General features: G+C 46.7%; 1 protein-coding gene across 1 annotated transcript in view; it reads right to left on the bottom strand.

Moving 5' to 3' along the window:
• Window positions 1-18871, bottom strand: part of ALDH2 (aldehyde dehydrogenase 2 family member) — a 19481-nt gene extending 610 nt beyond the window's left edge. Inside the window, exons 1-12 of the mRNA XM_063144226.1 lie at window positions 18656-18871; window positions 13788-13892; window positions 11563-11703; window positions 10915-10994; window positions 10039-10150; window positions 9332-9460; window positions 8557-8670; window positions 4514-4616; window positions 3491-3675; window positions 2872-3036; window positions 2351-2508; window positions 1747-1861 (exon numbers count right to left, since the gene is read on the bottom strand). Coding sequence (XP_063000296.1) covers window positions 1747-1861; window positions 2351-2508; window positions 2872-3036; window positions 3491-3675; window positions 4514-4616; window positions 8557-8670; window positions 9332-9460; window positions 10039-10150; window positions 10915-10994; window positions 11563-11703; window positions 13788-13892; window positions 18656-18793 — 1545 coding nt within the window. The 5' untranslated portion in view covers window positions 18794-18871. The remainder of the gene's footprint in view (window positions 1-1746; window positions 1862-2350; window positions 2509-2871; window positions 3037-3490; window positions 3676-4513; window positions 4617-8556; window positions 8671-9331; window positions 9461-10038; window positions 10151-10914; window positions 10995-11562; window positions 11704-13787; window positions 13893-18655) is intronic.
• Between the last annotated feature and the right edge of the window lie 332 nt (window positions 18872-19203).

The raw sequence follows: 19203 nt of genomic DNA, 5'->3' as shown, positions 1-19203 counted from the left end.
AATTTTGCTAAGGCAAATCAGTTTCATTGAACCAGGGCTGTGTCAAGGGTAGGTGTGGCTGGGCCCCTGCCAGGGGCCCACTTTCCAGGAGGGGCCCACTGACAAGAGTCCCTGGGAGTTGCTCTTCCTCTTCACCATTGCATCTTGCTTCTTCACTTGCTTCTTGTTCCGGCCCAGACCGCAGCGATGGTGAGAAGGAGGAGTGGGAGATGCCATGGTCGACTTACTCACTGGCTCTCTGACTGTCAATGCCGATGTAGCGGGGGAAACGCACCAATAGGCGTAGATGCTAAAAAGAGAAATCAGTTCTGGTGCTTGATAAACGTATTAAAAACTATTTTATTCTTAAAATCCAAAAATGCTCTGCGCAACGTTTCGGACGTATCGTCCTTCGTCAGGAGCTGGAAACAGTTGCTGTGCTAGCAGGAGCTACTGTCTCTCACTGGTTTTCTCACCCGCAGTTATGTTTATCAAGCACCAGAGTTGATTTCTCTTTTTAGCAACTCTGACTGTCGAGCCAGCAAGTGGGAGCAATGAGAAAGAGGATGAGGAGCAAGAGCAGCTGGTAACAATGGTTGTGAGAAGACAGACTCGCTGAGGGAGGGGCCCATGGAGTGTGTCTTGCTAAGGGCCCTCAAAAACCTGGAGAGACAAAAGGTTTCGCAGTGAGGTCGTGCAGGGAAAGCAGTGGGGTAGAAAACTTCCTGACTGTTAGAGCAGTACGACAATGGAACCAGTGACCTAGGGAGGCTGTGGGCTCTCCCACACTAGAGGCCTTCAAGAGGCAGCTGGTCAACCATCTGTCAGTGATGCTTTAGGGTGGATTCCTCCATTGAGCAGGGGGTCAGACTCGATGGCCTTGTAGGCCCCTTCCAACTCTGCTATTCTATGATTCTATGTTCTCTGTGAGATTTCAGACCACATGCAATTATTCCACAGGAGAACAACGATTACTAATCAACTCACCTGCTCTATACACTAAGGCCGCAGCTAGACCTAAGGTTTATCCTGGGATCATCCAGGGTCCGCCCCTGCCTGAGCACTGGATCCCCTGTGTGTCACCTAGATGAACAGGTTTGACCCCTGGATGATCCAGGGATAAACCTTAGGTCTAGCTATGGCCTCAATCAGGGGTAGGCAACCTGGTACCCAACAGACGCTTTGGACAACAACACCCACCAGAAGTTTGGTTTATGTGTGGCTGCCAAACCAGGATCTGTTATGAAACTGGTTTACAACATAGTCTGGGCAAACTGGGGTTTTGGTGTTACTCTTGAAGTGACAAAATATGGTTTGAGACTTTGTGCCTGCCTCCCCCCCCCCACCTTGGAGGCTGCTGTTTCAGAGAGCATCTGGAGATTTTCAGGGAAGGCCAGGAAATGAAGGAACCACACAAACCCTAGTTTGGTGCCTAAACCACAATTGGTACAAGCCATGTTTGGGGGTCATGTCTGCCAAGCCAGTGTATAGCAGGTTAAGGACAGTGACATTAAGATAATCTTGTCATGTTCTAAGGCAGCCCTTCCCAATCTAGTATCCTCCAGTTCTGTTGGACAACAACTCCCATCTTCCCCAGCCAGCATACCATCAACCCTACTACTACCAAGACAAGTTCACCTTCATCTACCGGAATATGCAAAAGAAGACCTTCATGTTTCAGAGAGTGGGGCATGAATACTGACAAAATATAGAACAGGAAAGTAGAGTTAAAAAGACAAGAAATGAACCAGGATTACAGATACTCACTGTTTTCACTTCCATATATGGAGTCAGGCCATATTCTCCCCCTTCACGGCCTTGTCCAGATGATTTGTACCCACCAAATGGAGTCTGACTGCCAAATACATTGTAGCAGTTTACCCTGTTAACAGACAATGGGGGTTAGAAACATTTTTGTCCTTGTTTAATTTCCTGTGTTGATTCTTGGATGTTTGTATTACTGTCTTCTTCCTCATCTACCCACTACCAAGTTTAAGACCGTGAGCCGTGTGCAAGGCATATTATGAAATTTGATAATAGACACTTGTTTGTTAGAGGGGTTTGGGTATAGAAAATCCTGAGTTCTTGCTGGGACCCGAACTGATGTAAGCTTTTCAACATTTCACTTTTGAGAGGGAGAGAGAAAAGCCATAGGTTCAAATGGCAGGTTTTATCTTTTCAGACTCTTCCCAAGTAGAAAGAATAACTGGATACAGAATGGGAGAGGAGAGAAAATAACTGGTTACTCAAGAAGAGCCTTTACGTCCACCAGGATTCTCTCTCGCATCTGAATGTTCTTCTCAACCATGAAGTTTAACTGTGTCTCTCGTCCAAGGATCTGGTAATTCCAATCCTTTCTTTAGCAACTTACCAGACAGTTCCAGCACGCAAACCCTGGGAAATGTAGTTTGCTTTGTCAATATCTTTTGTGAAGACTGCGGCTGCCAACCCATATTTGGTGTCATTTGCTCTGTGGATGACCTCATCAATGGTTTTGAACTTTAGGATCTGCATGACCGGCCCAAATATCTGTGAAAGAGGAATAGACATGGGTAGCTTTATTGGTAATTGCTTTTAACTGTTTCAAACGGTTTTCAATTTTTGTATGTTAAAGTTTTTATATCGTGCTTTATCATGCTGCGAACTGCCCAGAGAGCTTTGGCTATTGGGCGGTATAAAAATGTAACAACAAAAAATGAATGAAAGAATGAATATGAAACCTGCATATTTTCAGTTTATATAAGGGTATGCATTCAGATAAGAGGAATGCCAGAGTCCATTTTTACAGCTTGGGCAATCCTGGAATTGAAAGTGCTATACTGTGGTCAGGTGGGAGGGAGGAATAGAGGCATAAATCAGAAATTGGAGATAGACAAGTATTCTTCCCCTGACCTCCTCTTTAGCGATGGTCATGTTATCCTGCACTTCGCCAAAGATGGTTGGCTGGATAAAGTAGCCCTTATCTGCAGCAGCGTTGCCACCACAGAGCAATTTCGCTCCTTCCTTTTTCCCGGTACTAATATATCCAAGGATCTTCTTGAATTGAGTCTCATCTACCTAAAAGACCAACAAAAAGTCAACAGGTTCAGTTCAATCCTTCTCAGAAGAAACAAAAAGAAATTTCTAACACAATGCCTGTGTGAATATTGATTCTTCATTCAGGATTAACGATGACTGAGACGTTTACCCCATTAATGCCACTTTTTAAGTCAACTGCCTTTGGGATGTGGGAGCTACAAGCATAAATATTTTCTTAAATAAATAAAACATCAACTTGACAGTGACATCAACATGACATCACTTTTATTCTAGATACACTGTCTGGCCCTGGGACTTTTTTGAATGAATCTGCAGAGCCAGCATTACATTCTCATTGACCAGAATTTTATGTAAGGTTAAGTTAATGGCACTTAACATTCATAAAGCTATTTTGGAGTGATGTACAAAGACTAAGCCGGCTTCCTTCAAGTCTAGAAAAATGGTTCAGAAATTGCCATGGTTTTGCCCTCACCTGAGGTCCCTGTTCTGTTTTGAAGTCAAATGGGTTTCCAACCACCCTGGATTTGGCTTTCTCCACACTCCTCTCCACAAACTCATGATATATATCTTCTTGGACATATGTCCGAGATCCAGCACAGCAGCACTGTCCTTGGTTGAAGAATAATGCAGAATGAGCTTGCTCGACAGCCCAGTCCACTAGAAGAGAAAAGGAAGCCACCCATCAGGCGATTTGAAAAGCAAATTTTCTTTTCCAGCAGGAATAGTGGTATGAGGAATTACCACTACAATTCCACTTCTGCTCCCTGTGGAAACTGCTTACTATCTTTATTTCCAAACTAGCAACACTAGTGTAGTGAGTCAATGTTTATCTGGACTAAATACAGTCTAAAGTGACCTTGTCTTTTGGAACTGACTGCATCTATGGAACCTATGCAAAATAGATCAGGAGGGGCCATAACTCAGTGGTAGAGCACTGCCTATGCATGAAGAAGGTCCCACGTTCAATCCCTGGCATCTCCAGGTAGGTCAAGGAAAGGAATCCTGCCTGAAATCTCAGAGAACCACTGCCAGTCAGTGTCAACAATACTGGGCTAGATAGACTACTGGTCTGACTTGATATAAGACAGCTTAGTAGGTTCTTATGTTCTGAAGAACTTCCCTCTACATCTCAGAATTAAGAGGTGGAAAGGATGCAATGGATCATCTCATCCGATCTCCTCCTTCAAGTGGATATCTGATACTGAAGCATCCTCAAGAAGACTGTGTGTTATCACTAATTACTGCTGTTGTGAATGGTCATTGCAATTATTTGGCACACATTTAATCTCGAACTGAATTGCCACAGTCCTTTTGAATTTTACTGCCATCCAACCATGCTGTTCACTATCTTCTCTATACCCATGTGAATGCGTGTGTACATGTATATACATGATGAACCTCTGTCAAGGATAACACTTCATGCATCTGATGAAGTGGATTTTCCAGGTGCAAACCCACCCCAGTTCCTGTTGCTACCAAGAAAAGAATGTCTTACTCTCCGCGTCAGACATGATGATATTTGGACTCTTTCCACCAAGCTCAAGTGTCACTCTCTTCAGATTACTCTCTGCTGCAGCCTTCTGGATCAGATGTCCTACCTTTAAAGTCAAGAGACAGATAAGTTTATTTGCTATAAAAATAAAACTCCCTTAAGGAACCCATATTGAGCAGCAGGGCTGACTCCAGACTTGAGAAGGCCTTGGTGGCCTCCTTGCTCAAATTGATAGAGCTTGCTGGTGACAGTTGGGGCTGCTGGGAATTACAGTCTAACATATCTAGAGGGCGACAGGATGGAGGAAGTTGTATCAAGGAGACCTGACCCATCTTCATTTCTTTGCTACTGGGATGAGGGAACTGGGCATTTGTCTCAGGAGTCATATATAATTGAAAAAGGAAAGGTGTCATTTGCTTTGTGCGTGTCCTTCTGCTTTGCATGTATTCTGTTAGTCTCTTAATTACTAAATGTGCCATGTTACTATGCTTAAATATACCATTTGTTCGTGAAACTTTATAATGTGTAAAAAAAAAAATCCAAAATCCAGGGCATGCATGTATGTGTGGGGTAGGTGGGTGGATTCAAAATCCACAGGCAGGGACGGGGAAAGTTTTTTTTTCAAAAAAACACCCCGCCCAGATCTGATGGCCATGAGGTCTGCTGTACTATAGACTCAGTTCCAAAATGGTGATCATAGACTGGATGAGTCACCAGTAAGTGTTGCAGGTATCAGTTAACACCTAGCATGCTGGGGCAAAGCAGCAGGGGCTGGTTTCCACTTCTGAAAGCACAAAAGCTGGGTGTATTTCATTTCTGTCTCTGCCCTAGCCAAACACTCAGGTCCCTGTACGGGCACAGAGCAGAAATACAGATAAACATGACACTCTTTGTATTAGCAAAGCCAGGGATTTATTTTAGGTGGTGCACTAGGTAAAACAAAACAAAAAGCCATGGAATCTGGAAGAACCAGGGGTTAATGCAAGAACTGTCCGGAGGGCATTTCAAAGAACCTGCCTATCTATCTCCTCCCTTTCTCCAGGCACCAGTCTAGGTTTGGCTCCTGGCTCAGTCCTTCTTAATGGAAGAAGCAGAGGGGGGCCGGGGAAGAACCTTGGAGGTAGGTGATTCAAGTCCTTCCCAAGATCTTCTGATCTTTTCAGTAGCGGTCATTTCAAAAGTAAAGAATCCAACACAGCTAATGTTAGCAGGTTGACCCAATGGTCGCCTCCTAAACAGCTTTACTTTGCATACAAGTCCCATTAATGTCTGCAAAGCTTAAGGATGCCTATTTAGGATCGCGGCCTAAGTGAGCATGCTATTTTAGTTGCAAGAGTTTAGGAAGTGGCACGGCCGTAGCACTGAAAAGGGCCCTAGAAGGGCAATGAAATTAGTTCACTATGGATTAGATGAGTTGCATAAGCTACCGGATATATCTCCTTTCGCATATTTGCACATTACACACAGGTAAGCTAAGTCATTTAGAATAAGACCATTCATGGTATTGTTTTGAAAAAGGATTAGCCAAATCCTCAGTCTCCATAGCAACTTGCCTTATGCATTCAGCTCTTATAAAAATTACCTTATTAAAAAATAATAACTTGTTTTCAGAAGGCAACAACTGTGACATCTTGAAGCTTGGCTGCCACTAAGATACTTTGAAAATAGCTCTGGAACCCTTAGACTCAGTATTCTTATTTGCTGTAATACATTTCAAGCTTATGGCTCTGGGCATGGAAGTATTCAAGGCATGAGAGCTATCTGCCAGGAGTGCGCTATTCTACGAGGATATATGACTCCGCACTAGTCAGGCTTCATCTCGAATACTGTGTCCAGTTTTGGACACCACACCTTAAGGATTCAGATAAATTGGAATGAGTTCAGAGAAGGGCAACAAAGACGATCAGGGGACTAGAAACTAAGTGAGGTGCTGGTTCCTCTCTATTCGGCCCTGGTTAGGCCTCATGTAGAGCACTGCGTCCAGTTCTGGGCACCACAATTCAAAAAGGACACAGACAAGCTGGAGCGTGTTCAGAGGAGGGCGACCAGGATGATCAGGGGTCTGGAAACAAAGCCCTATGAGGAGAGACTGAAAGAACTGGGCATGTTTAGCCTGGAGAAGAGGAGATTGAGGGGAGACCTGATAGCACTCTTCAAATACTTAAAAGGTTGTCACACAGAGGAGGGCCAGGATCTCTTCTCGATCCTCCCAGAGTGCAGGACATGGAATAACAGGCTCAAGTTAAAGGAATCCAGATTCCGGCTGGACATCAGGAAAAACTTCCTGACTGTTAGAGCAGTACGACAATGGAACCAGTTACCTAGGGAGGTGGTGGTCTCTCCCACACTGGAGGCCTTCAAGAGGCAGCTGGACAGCCACCTGTCAGGGATGCTTTAGAGTGGGTTCCTGCATTGAGCAGGGGGTTGGACTCGATGGCCTTTTAGGCCCCTTCCAACTCTGCTATTCTATGATTCTATGATTCTAAGTTCTATGAGGAAAGGCTGAATAGCCTTTCTCAAGAGCCTGTCGCATAGAAGAGGGCTGCAACTTGTTCTCTGTCATCCGAGACTGTAAGACATGAAATAGGTGGCTTAAGTTACAGGAAGGCAGACTTTGTTTGAACATCAGGAGAAGCTTGCTAATGGTCAGAGCAGCCAGATGATGGAACCAAGTGCCTGCTGGAGGTATTCAAGGCGAGACTGGACAGGCACCTGTCAGGGATGCTTTAAACTGGATTCTTGTACAGAGTAGGAGGTTCGAGTTAAGGCCTAGGTGCCCCCCTTCCAACTCAATTATTTTAGGATTCAGGGGAAAGTCAAGCTTGCAGGATTTCTTCCAGATCTGGAAGAGGTGAGCCTAGTTCCAAGTAAACGAAAAATGGTCAGCAAGGGGCAGAGCTATCTAAAAGAAGCACCTTTTTCTCTCCATGAACCTGGCTGTCATATGTGATCCTCATCAGAAACTCTTCACCATATGTCCCCTTCCTTTCTGAGGTTGGACTGGAGAGAGAAGATACCCAAACTGTGGAACCCTCTCCTGGTTACCGATCACACACATTCAATGCCCCACTCTTCAGTCTGAAGACTTCCAGAACAGCTCACAATATTATTATTTTTTTAAAAAAAGACCAGCCAGTATGGATAAAGTTTGGTTTAAGGGTGGCAGCACCAAATCCCCAGGTATTTTTTTTTTAAAAAAGGAAGAAACCTACAAGGTGCATTGAAAATAAACTGCTTGGTAGCAATAAGCAAGGTGCAACACACACACCAGTTGTGAAGCTAACTCAGAGGTAGAAGAAAACAAAAAAGGAATCGCAGAGCACTCAGTACTCTGACAGACAACAGCACTTCTCTAACCCACCATCCAAGAAAAGCAGCTACTTCCCACCTCTCTTCTCCACCCATTATCACTGCAAAAATGGAGCCTTTACAAAGCATAAAATTCTGTTTTGCTGTAAGTGGCAGAGACTTTGTTGGAAAATAATCTTGTTAACTGCCTAGCTTTAGAGGGCACAGCATTTGCTGGGAATAACCACAAGGACGGCAGGCACTCAAAAGACATACTGGACTTAACATTCAGATTCTAAATACGAAACTAAGCCTAAGTATGTGTTAATTGCATTTCCGTACATTGCTCCCTATCTTTCCCCTCTGCACTCTCCTTGCTCCTCCTGGGTAAGGACTGGGGATTTTCTGGGGTTATGTTACTCTGTAAAGTGCTTTCCCCTCATATGTTCCTGCCCATGTGCTAAGATAGTCAACTGAAGCCCTGCTTCAGACATTAGACGGGTACCTGTCAGGGCCTTTTCAGTTATGGCACCCTAACTTCTCAAACACATTTGCCTGGCAACCATTGTACTTTCTTTTAGGCGCAGGGTAAGTACTGTTATGTTTGCTCAAGCTCTTAAACAAAATATAAATCGTGCTGCTTATTACATAAGTACAAAGTTAAGGGGAAACTGAACAATGGTTTCAAGCTGTTCTGGACATTTTTCTTGAAAGCACAGAGAGAAGGAGAAAAAGATAGTGACATCCGAAGCCCTCACCTCTGTGGAGCCAGTGAATGCAACTTTATCCACGTCCATGTGGGAGGATATGGCAGCCCCTGCAGTGTGCCCAAAGCCAGGAATGACGTTCACCACGCCTGGTGGGAACCCAGCCTGCAAGTTTAAATAGGAAGGGAAATTATGTCAAATATGGGCAGAGAGCAACGTTTACAGGCAGTCCAGCCCCACGGAAAAGGTGGAGGCAGCAATAGCAATATCAGTTTTGCCCCGCACCATCCGCCAAACATTCAGAGTAGATCAAAATGCAATAGATATAAACAGTTGAATAATATTCTTCTCGAAGACTCTCAGTCTGAATGGATATAGGGAAACTGGGGGGGGGGCAGAAAGGACACCTTCCCCCACCCCTGAATACAGTTGTTGGGCCATGAAGAGATATAAAGGGACATTCATGTCGCTGTCGTAAAAGGGAATGCCTGAAATCCAAAATAAAACTTGAACGCAGCCTTCCCCAACCAGGTGATCTCACAGAGATTGTGGGAATTTCACCGTGTCCTGCTTGTGGGTCCCTGGTTGACAGCTGGTTGGCCACTCTGTGAACAGAGTGCTGGACTAGATGGACCCTCGGTCTGATCCAGTGGGGCTCTTCTTCTTAATTCTAAATTTGCCAGGGAGGTCAGGAAGCTTACAGAACTAAAACTCCCGTGTCTTCTGTGCACCTGCACGCACAGAGGGCAAATTACAGCCATGATAAGAAACCATTTGGATTTAGCCGTGCTCTGAGGCGGCGAGGAGCCCTGTGGCTGTCTCTCACCTCTTTGACCAGATTGGCCATGTACAAACCAGTCAGGGGGGTTTGCTCAGCTAGTTTCATGACCACCACATTCCCTGTGGCCACTGCTGGCCCAAGCTTCCACGCCTGCATCAGCAACGGGAAATTCCACTACAATAGAGAAGAGGAGACCGGATTAAGCGAATACAGAAGAATCTCTCAACTTTTATCTACCCCAGGGTCAAGCCGCCCTTGGGTTGCTGTTTAAAAACAGAAGTGGCAGGCATACAGGAGGCAGCATGTCTGCTTCCCATGGGTTGGTTAAGTCATGGGCTGTCGTATTGTGTGAACCAGGTAATTGATGGAAATACCACAACCGACAAAATGCAAAGAGCATTCCCCCTCCTGCTAAAGAATGCTAGACCGATGGAGGTGTGGGGCAGGCTTCCAAACCTGGCCCCCTCCAGATGTGTTGGACTACAACTCCCATAGCCCTCATGGTTGGGGATGATGAGAGTTATAGCCCAGCACAACAGGGGTGTATGTGTACCAGGTTGTAGAAGGGTGATCTAGAAAAACGTTCCAATAACTCCTCAATTGACCGAGGCACCGTTAATCACAAAGTGTCTGTCTGTTCCGAGGGGCAAATCCTTTTTGGTGCAGTGATGCTGTTCATGTCTTCCCTCTCCCCTCAACAATCGAGCATGGAATGCGGGCCCCAAGATCAGCCGCAGAACAGCTTTACCCACCGGAATGATCTGTCCGCAGACCCCGACGGGCTCGTGCCTCGTATAGGTGAAAAAGTCTCCATCTACGGGAATGGTTTTCCCATGGAACTTGTCTGCCCAGCCTGCATAGTACCTGGCATGGGACAATTTAACCGTTACATATATTTGGGTCGGGGGAAGCAGTTTCCACAGAAATCCTTACAGGCCACTATAAAGGGTGCTACTGAATATTCTCTCGCAAAAATGTATTGCAATAGTGTATTGCAGCCTCTATTCCCAGCAGGCTGGGAATGCTAGGAGTTGTAGTACAACACATCTGGTGGGCACTAGACTGGAGAAGACTGCAATGTTGCAATATAAGCAGGGGATCAAGCCATTACATTTTAGTTAATTTCCTGTTCTGGATCAAGAGTCACTCAAGGTGTTCTAGTTTGGTTCTGATTCCAGCTGATAAAGTTTCAGTAACCTGTTCGGCACATGTAACCAGATGGTTCAATTCCAGTTGATGTGAGAAAATTGAAATACAACACGTATTATTTATAGTGAAATGGAGCAAACTAACAGGTTTAAAACTTGCAACCGGGAAGGTGGTTCTACTAGTGATCAATTGAATGTAAATACAACTCCCCATGGAATTGGGGGCTCTGCACCTTCAGGCAAATGCAAATAGAAGCCCCCCCTTCAGAGTTCCCTGCTCAACATAGGAAGGGTGGCCACTGAAGGGGATGCTAAACGCCATGCTGGGAACATCTCCTGCAGAAGCCCTACTGGAACACACATGTGCAATCCCTGCTTGTTTCCACAGGGCACTTGCTGGAGGAATCCCTCAAACTCCTGGCACTATTGTGTCCTCTCCTGCCTGGTAACGGTTAGGGCTACATCATTGCAAATCCTTACCGGAGGTGCTTGACAACCATATCTAAGTCCACCAGATAAGCAATCGAATATGGCTTGCCGTTGTCCAGCGTTTCCAGAGCCTGTAAACAAATGGAAGTTAGCAAATGCAAACACTTCTCATCCTGGCTATCTCTTCAGGGCCCAAACAGACATTGCTTAAAATCTGTGTCTAGCAACTATGAGTTTTATTCATTTTTAATCTAGGGCAGGCGCAGAGCCCTGGAGGAGAAGGCTATCCATGGCTACTAGCCCTGATGGTTGTGTGCTATCTCCAGCATTCGAGGCAGAAGCCTGTGAGTACCAGTTGCTGGGGAACATGGGTGGGAGGGTGCTGTTGCACCATGTCCTGCTTGTGGGTCCCTGGTTGACAGCTGGTCAGCCACTGTATGAACAGAGTGTTGGACTAGATGGACCCTTGGTCTGATCCAGCATGGCGCTTATGTTCTAATGTCCTTATTCACATTGAGACTCTAGCATGGGGGGCTTTTAAGATCCAGATCAGGGGCCTGCACGTACCCTAGAGTAAATATGAGCCAAAGACATCGGTTTAAAGCATTGACCATAAACTGAAGAGCCAAGTGTGTGCTACGGAGTTTCCAGCAGAAATAAGGAAGCAGCACCCTTAAGGCACAAATGTTCCATACGTACCGCCAGATACGTCCGGTCTCTCTCCACCAGGTCTGCAAGACGGTTCAGCAGCTTGCCCCGGTGGGAGGCATCCATCCTTCTCCAAGGAGATCCAAACTTGAATGCATCCTTGGCTGCCTTCACAGCCTTGTCGACATCTGCCTAGAAAGGAATGCAGGCAGGACAGGATGAGCAGATGTCACCATTTGGCTAGCAACCAGTAAAAATAGCAGCAGGGCAAGAACAATGAATCGCAGGTGTGAGACCCTGGAAAGATGCTGCCAGTCAGTACACAACACTGGGCTTGATGGACAAACAGCCTGACCTTGAACAAACCAGATTTCACATGTCCCTATGATTATGTCAGGAGTCAGGCCCGAGGAGACCTTTAGGAGGAGATTTGGGATTCCTCCACAATCACCACTCCCACAGAAGACACGGGGTAACCTGAGCAGTCCCGTTGCAGAAATGCCTCACCTGAGAGCTCAAAGAACTCCTTTCGCCTTCTCCCAGTCCTGCCGTGGTTCCTGACTCCCTTATCCCATTTCTCACCAGAGCACTGCCAGTGATAGACTGGATGGGACTCTCAGAGCACCCACCTGGCTGCCAGAAAATCGTCTTGCCCAGAGAAGGGTCTACTTGGGATCCAGGGCCTGCTCATAAGGAGGAAGACCTAGCTGTGGTCTTTGAAGAAGCAGACCTGGCCACAACTGGTGAATCACCATCAGCCAGCAGATAACAACTCTCGTTGAGCTGTCAGGACAAGTTGGGGGGATACGTAAGTGGAAACTTGGGTGTGCATTTGGCTGCTTCCTTGGCTGGAAAACATTGCGGCGTTTTTGAATGGTTTGGGGTTCTCTGAAGGGCAGCAGGTTGGGGGAATGCTTGTCCAAGCAACCGAGGCACAGCAACAGAGAGTACAAATAAGAAAACAAGCCCAACTCCAGATTTACAGCAGGCTATTTTGCAAAATCAAGGAACAAGGACAAGGGATGGGTGGGAACTGCTAGACTCCACATTCGCCATACTCAGTTCATGAAGCTCTTATCTGCATTTGCTGTGAGAGTCACGGGCAGCTTGCCAGTGCTAAACAGACCTGTAGTTACATGATAACCCTTGGCAGAATAGCAACTTGGGTTTGGCTCCCTTGCACCTTTTGTTTTGTAAGTGTTAAAAAAGAAAGAATATTAGCACTTTGGAATGAGATTATGATGAACTGGAGACACCATTTTCTACATTTACTGTTTCACTGCACCCTGGCTTCTTCCTGGCCTGACGCTGCTCCATTCCTCAGTCCTTTTTGGGTACAGCAAATTGCTCCTCCGATTTCTTGTGATTTTTGCTGTATCATTTCTGTTTACTAGTTCAACTGCTGCTGCCGCCTTGTTATCTCTGAAAGGCGAACGTATTAGGAAATCGAAGGAAGCAGCCATAGTTGGCCACAGCCATATAAAGGCTGCGGCTTTTATAAACCAGGGAAGTGTTTACTTTGACCATGGCTGCCCGCCAGCAGCAGCAGCCTGGCAAACATTTGCTTTACAGCCTCTGGTGCGGATGGCCAAATGGATCGGGTGGAGATTTCTACGTCAGCAGCAAGTTATTTTTCAAAGAATGGTCTGGCGGGGAAGGAAAAAGATCTGCAGAAGCTGGCTAGTTTTTTTTAGATTTAATTCATTTCAAAAGGCACAAGGGACGTGTATATGGATAGAATCCAAACAGTGACATAGGCTAATAATATCGCCAACCAAAAAGGTCACAAAGTTGTGAGCAAACTTTTGAGTTCTCGAGATCTCATCTTCATGTTAGTTAGTTTTTTTGTTTCTGTATCGGACCTTTGGACGTCCTTGCCACAATAACCCATAGCCTTTAAAACACTGCCAAAAGAATCATGCATTCTTTCTGTCAATCTTACAACAAACCTGTTGATGTCACCACAACTGTGCCAAAAATGCAAAGCTGAGGTTAGAGAGAGAAGGAGCTTGCCTACGGCCAACCAGCCAATCTTTCCCAACCTATTCCCCCCCCCCCAGGTGTGTTGGATTGCAACTCCCATTGGCCATGCTGGCTTGGCATGACAGAAGTTGCAGTCCAGCACACCTGGAGGGCACCAGTTTGGAGAAGACAGCACTAGGCAGTGCTAGCCATTGGAAACCTTCAGATAGTTTCTTTGGCCCTTTGCCTCACATCCTCCAACGTACAGAGGAACTGGAACTTGCATTCCCCCCCTGCCCCAGACAATGTAGTACCTTGTCTCCCTCGGCAACCTGGCAGATGACCTCCCCTGTGGATGGGTTGATGGTCGGGAACGTTTTCTTGCTGACTGCATCATGCCATTCATTGTTGATGAAGATCTACAATTCGGAAGGCACCTTGTTAGCATTCGAGACCCTCCCAAGCCAAAACTCATGTTTCGATCGGCCGTTTCAGAACAAAGATGGACGGTGAGTCGCTTCCTGTATACCTGTGAATTTCAGCTGCTGAGAGGACATTACAGGTAATGGCGGGGGCCCATCACGTCCTGCTTGTGGACTTCCCCAAAGCATCTGGCTACAGGAGACATGGTGAGAAACAGCAAGATCCTTTTGTGTTTCCTGAATGAGGCCCCAGAGCTCAGGGACCCAGCACCTGCTTTGCACTGACTTCACAGTTTATAACTCATCAGGAGGCTTTCAGAGAATATATTTGTGTGCTTGTCATTCAGAACGTGCACAGTATTGGGCAAAGCTCATTGCGGGGGGGGGGACACACACCAGATTTAGCAAGATCATTGTTCCTTGGTTTTGGAGATCTTATGTGTCTTTTTTGTAAGTTAGGTGCACTTCACATTATTGTCCAAGTATTTAAAAACAACACAGAGATAGAATACGAGAAGAGCTTTAAAAAGTAACATTAAGCCTGTTCTCAGGAAACATTGGCAATGCAGCTACTGGAAAGGCAGACGTTCTAGGCCTGCTGCTTCTTACACAGTAAACACACGGATAACAGAAGCTGATCTTACCATCTCCCCTTCCAGAACAACTCCCCAGTTCAACAAGAAACAAAACGTCCTGAGCTCACCTGACAGTTGCAACGTTTAAAAAATGTGCAGGGTGCAAGGTGGAACGTCAATTAAAAAATACTGTTTATCTCCAACAGCCTTCTCCAATCTGGTGCCGTCGAGATGTGTAGGACTGCAATTCCCATCATGGGGTGATAGGAGTTGTAGTTGAACACATCTGTACAGTACTGGGTTGGGGAAGGCTGATCTACATCAAGGATATACCTAATCCTCCTGGGTGCTGGGGGGGGGGGGGGAATGCCCCCAGAGAGCTTCAGCTATTGGGCGGTATAAAAATGTAATAAATAAATAAGGGACAGGACTGTTGCAGCTGCAAATGCCACATTTTCCCATCTCCTGGAATCCAGCTTATAGCAATTATAATAGAACTTGGCTAGACCGTCCATTTTCTCTCCTTCATCTTGAAGGCAACTGTGAAAAACAACCAAGATAGGGCATTTCTCCAAGAAGCGTTTATGAGTACATCATTAACTGTTTAGCCTTTTTTTTCTGACAGTAGCTATGTTGGCACATAGTTACCGACGACTACAGTCCAAGAGTGGAGGAGGGGAAAATGTCAGCAGAGATGTTCCTTTTTTTAAAAAAGAGTGAACCATAAAGAAGAGAAGTAACCTTACACCGAGAGGTTAGCTCCCACGTGCAGGAAAGTTCAAAGGCCAAATTTACATTCTGGGGCTGCAACCAAGATGTCAGGGAAGTTTGCCAAGCATTATACAAGTCTCTACTTTGTGAAACTAACCACATGTTCAGTTGCAAGAGATACTTTTCTCTACAAAGAAAAGGAGAAAGTGTTTGGGGAATTTTAATTTTTTTAAAAAAAGGCCGTTAAAGAAGAGGCATGATAGAAGCTTAGGAATTTATATGTAAGATGTAGATAAAGTAGAAACACAAGAACATAAGGAAAGCTATGCTGGATCAAGTCAAAGGCCTCCCTAAGTCCACACAGTGGTCAACCAGATACCCCAATGAGAAGCCCAGAAGCACCCACAGGTTTTAAAAGAGGACTTTGCCCGTTCCGAATTGATGCCAGTCAATGTTATTTGTGCCAGAGTTCTGGTATGAGGAGAATGCTTGACACACGGTCTCCACACTATGCAAAATATTACAAGCCTCCATCATAGAATAGTAGAGTTGGAAGGGGCCTACAAGGCCATCGAGTCCAACCCCCTGCTCAATGCAGGAATCCACCCTAAAGCATCCCTGACAGGTGGTTGTCCAGCTGCCTCTTGAAGGCCTCGAGTGTGGGAGAGCCCACCACCTCCCTAGGTCACTGGTTCCATTGTCGTACTGCTCTGACAGTCAGGAAGTTTTTCCTGATGTCCAGCCGGAAACCCAGGCCTCCCGGGTGGCAGGCGAGAATTCTACCACTGAACCACTAACACAACGTTTCTCTGTCCAGGTTTTCGAGGGCCCTTGGGCAAGACACCTCGGGGAGCCTACCTTCTCCCTGCCCTTGCCACCCACTGCTCTTGTTCCTCCTTCTCTTTCTCACTGTTGCTCCTGCTTGCTTGCTTGCTTGCTAGGCAGAGAGCCCAGGAGCAAGGAAGCGGCAGCATCTACTGGTCCCCCTCTCAGCATCTCTGTTGTCTGGGCCACAGCAAGAGGCAGCTGAACGGGCAACCACACTGACCCTTCATGCTGCTCTGTTTGTCGTCGTCCCCCCCTTTTTTCTTTTTTCTTTTTTTGCCAATGATGCCAAACACCACCTAGGGAAGCCCAGTAAGATCAACCTGGTAAGGGCGACCTCTAACAGAGATCATCCACAGGCGTTAGTTAAGCGGCCTCAATCTCCGAACTTGATTGGAACTGAGTGATGGAAGCTTGCACAGTCTGGAAACGCCATACATGCAATTGCCGTACACCCAGAAAGAACAGAAGAGACAGTAATTTATATTCCGGACCTGTCCAGAGCTGGCTTCCTTAAAAAAAAAAGGGGGGGGGAATGATAACCAACAAGCTAGCAAGCACTTTCCCTTCCCACACAGTTAGCTTTGTTATCACGTTGAAGCGAAGGAACGTGTTTGCTCTTGCTAGATGTTTAAGTCAGTCCTAAGCGGGACAAAGATAAGAGCGCACATGTTTCCCACAGTCGCCCGTTAGCAATTCCTAAGGCAGCGTCAAAGTTGCCTTACAGGATAGTCTAGACTGGATTTGTGGTTCTTTCCACGCTAGAGACGTAAGGCAGGGAATATAACAGATGAGGATGATCATTTAGATTCTTTTTAAAAAAATCAAAGAATTTAGGACTGCATCTTCAACATCCTGCTAGCACCTCAATCCCAGACGTGTTTTTTAAAAAGAGATTGAATTATTTGTAGATAATGACTTATTGGAGGTTTAAGGAAGTAGTTCACACATCAAACGGGTTGCATAGTTCGACAATCGCAGGCACAGGTTTTATAGCGAGCTGTGTTGAAACTGCGGTCGATACGGTACCTGCCTGTAAGGCTTAGAAAATTGTATCCTAGAACAGGGGTGAGGAACTTGAGGCTCTCCAGAAGCTGCAACTCCCATCAGCCCCAGTCAACATGGGCAATGATCAGGGATGATGGAAGTTGCAGTCCAACAACATCCGGAGGGCCACTGGGTCCACACAGAGAAAAATCAAGATAGAGCATCCCTACAAGAACCACCTGTAAAATGTGGGTTTTATTTACAGTCGGAGAAACTTGTCTGAGGCTGCATCTAGCCATAGTTTGGGAGAAGAGCCAAACAGGCTTGTTGCTCTTGCCATAGGTGGAAGGAGGAACCGACAAACCGAAAGCGCCAAGCTCCGGAAGACGGAGAGCAAAGAGAAGTGACCGCCCAGGCGAAATAACACACACACCCCTCACAGCAACACAACCTTTCTCCCCCAGTTCAGTTTCTAAGTTAAGACACTCCCTCTCTTTACAAAGTTCAGGAGTGTGTGCAGATCCTCCGATAGCCAAAATGGCACCACCCACGTTGAAGATGCAGATACCAGCTAGCTTGAGGGAACCACACGGTTTGCAGGAGTATAAGAAATCTTTAGGAGGGAAACAAACAAATAGACAAAAAAACAAAAACAGCCCAAGGGGAACTGTTGAATGCTGGCTGACTATTGGGGAAACAAAAACCAGAAAACTGGGGGAGTGAACAGAATGGAGTATCCCTGGAGGAGGGCGTGGCTGGCTGGCACCATATAAAGGAGCTCTCGACTTGTTCTTGAAAATCCAGACCCTGCAACTCCAAAAAAGCCCTAATTCCATAGATATGTGTGATGCTACTAAAATGTACGTGTTCTGGACTAGTTGCTCAGGGAACTCTACACATGTTCAAAGGTACTACCACGCTGATGACTGTTTGTCATTCCTCAGGGATTTGTTTGTGCATGTGCCAGACGGAACCATCAACAACAGTAGTCCAACTCTCGCTGTGGCTAATTTTGCATTTTTTCACAGTCAGCACTTAGAGCTGCTTACATTTCTTGTTAAGGGAAGGGGTTTAAAAAGAGACACAGGAAAAATATTGGTCTGGCTAGAAATCGGTGCTTGAATTTTAGGAAGGGAGCGTGGGGGGGAGACAGGGGGGGTGTCCCCCCATTACCCACTGTTTTGAGAAGAGTGGGGCGTGAGATTGATTGGGCTGAAACGGGGTGGGGTCAGAACGCATGGATTTTATTAAGCCCCCGCCACTCATTCCTACCATAACGGGAGCACTGCTGGAAAGACCGCCCCGCCCCCTACAATTCCTGAGACGTCGGGCCTCTGTAGTTATTCAGCTTGGAAAGAAACACACTCTGCATCTGCTCAGGAGTACTCCCGTCTGCGCCCGGAGTCAAGGACTGGGATAAAAAATCTTGCTCAAGGCAGGATTAAGCCCCCACTCCCCGCATCCCGCCCACCCCCAGAAAAACACTTTCCAGTTTCTCGATATTGGTGGGGTCAGTTGCAGATATTCAGCGGCGAGAAGGACCAGAAGAAGAATGCACTCTGTACATGCTCAAGGATGGCTCTGCTTTTCAGGGGATCGTAGCTCCTTCCCGCAGCAAAAGAGGACCAGGATCCGGCCTGCCGCCCGCGAAAGCCCCCTTACCTTGTTGAAGGAGATCTCCGGCTGCGGGTTGGGCGCAGGCACGGCAGCGGCGGCGGACAACGGTCTGCAGGCAAGGAGGGAAAGGCGGATCGGGGCCGATCGGGGCCGGGCGGAGCTGCGGAGGGCGGCTTGCAGCATCTTGCCTGGTTTTCTCGTTCCCGAAGAGGCGATCCGGGCTGCTTTTCCGCTTGCAAACAGCTACGCCTGCTCTCTCTCTTTTGAGTCCTATTCTCGGCTGGGGGGGTGGGTGTGACCCTGGCCCAGCCCTTTCCCTCCAGCCAGCCAGCCAATAACAACACGATCCAGCGGCGAAAGGCCCACCCACGGAGCTAATCCGCCTGGCGTGTCGGGCAACAGCTTCACACGTAACGCGCGGGCAGGATGCGCGTCAACGACAGGTGGGGCGACCCCAGAGGCCGGGCTTCGGGAGGTGCCAGGGTCGGCGCGGGAGTTCTCGACCCAGCTGAAGGCTTTTGGCGAGGAGAAAATATCCGGGATGGCTCATTCACACGTGCACGTTCAGAAGCTGCTGCTGTCAAAGCAGGAGC

This window comes from Elgaria multicarinata, chromosome 18 (genome assembly GCF_023053635.1).
Source record: "Elgaria multicarinata webbii isolate HBS135686 ecotype San Diego chromosome 18, rElgMul1.1.pri, whole genome shotgun sequence".
Lineage (NCBI taxonomy): Eukaryota > Metazoa > Chordata > Lepidosauria > Squamata > Anguidae > Elgaria > Elgaria multicarinata.
This window is presented reverse-complemented; position numbering and strand designations above follow the sequence as displayed.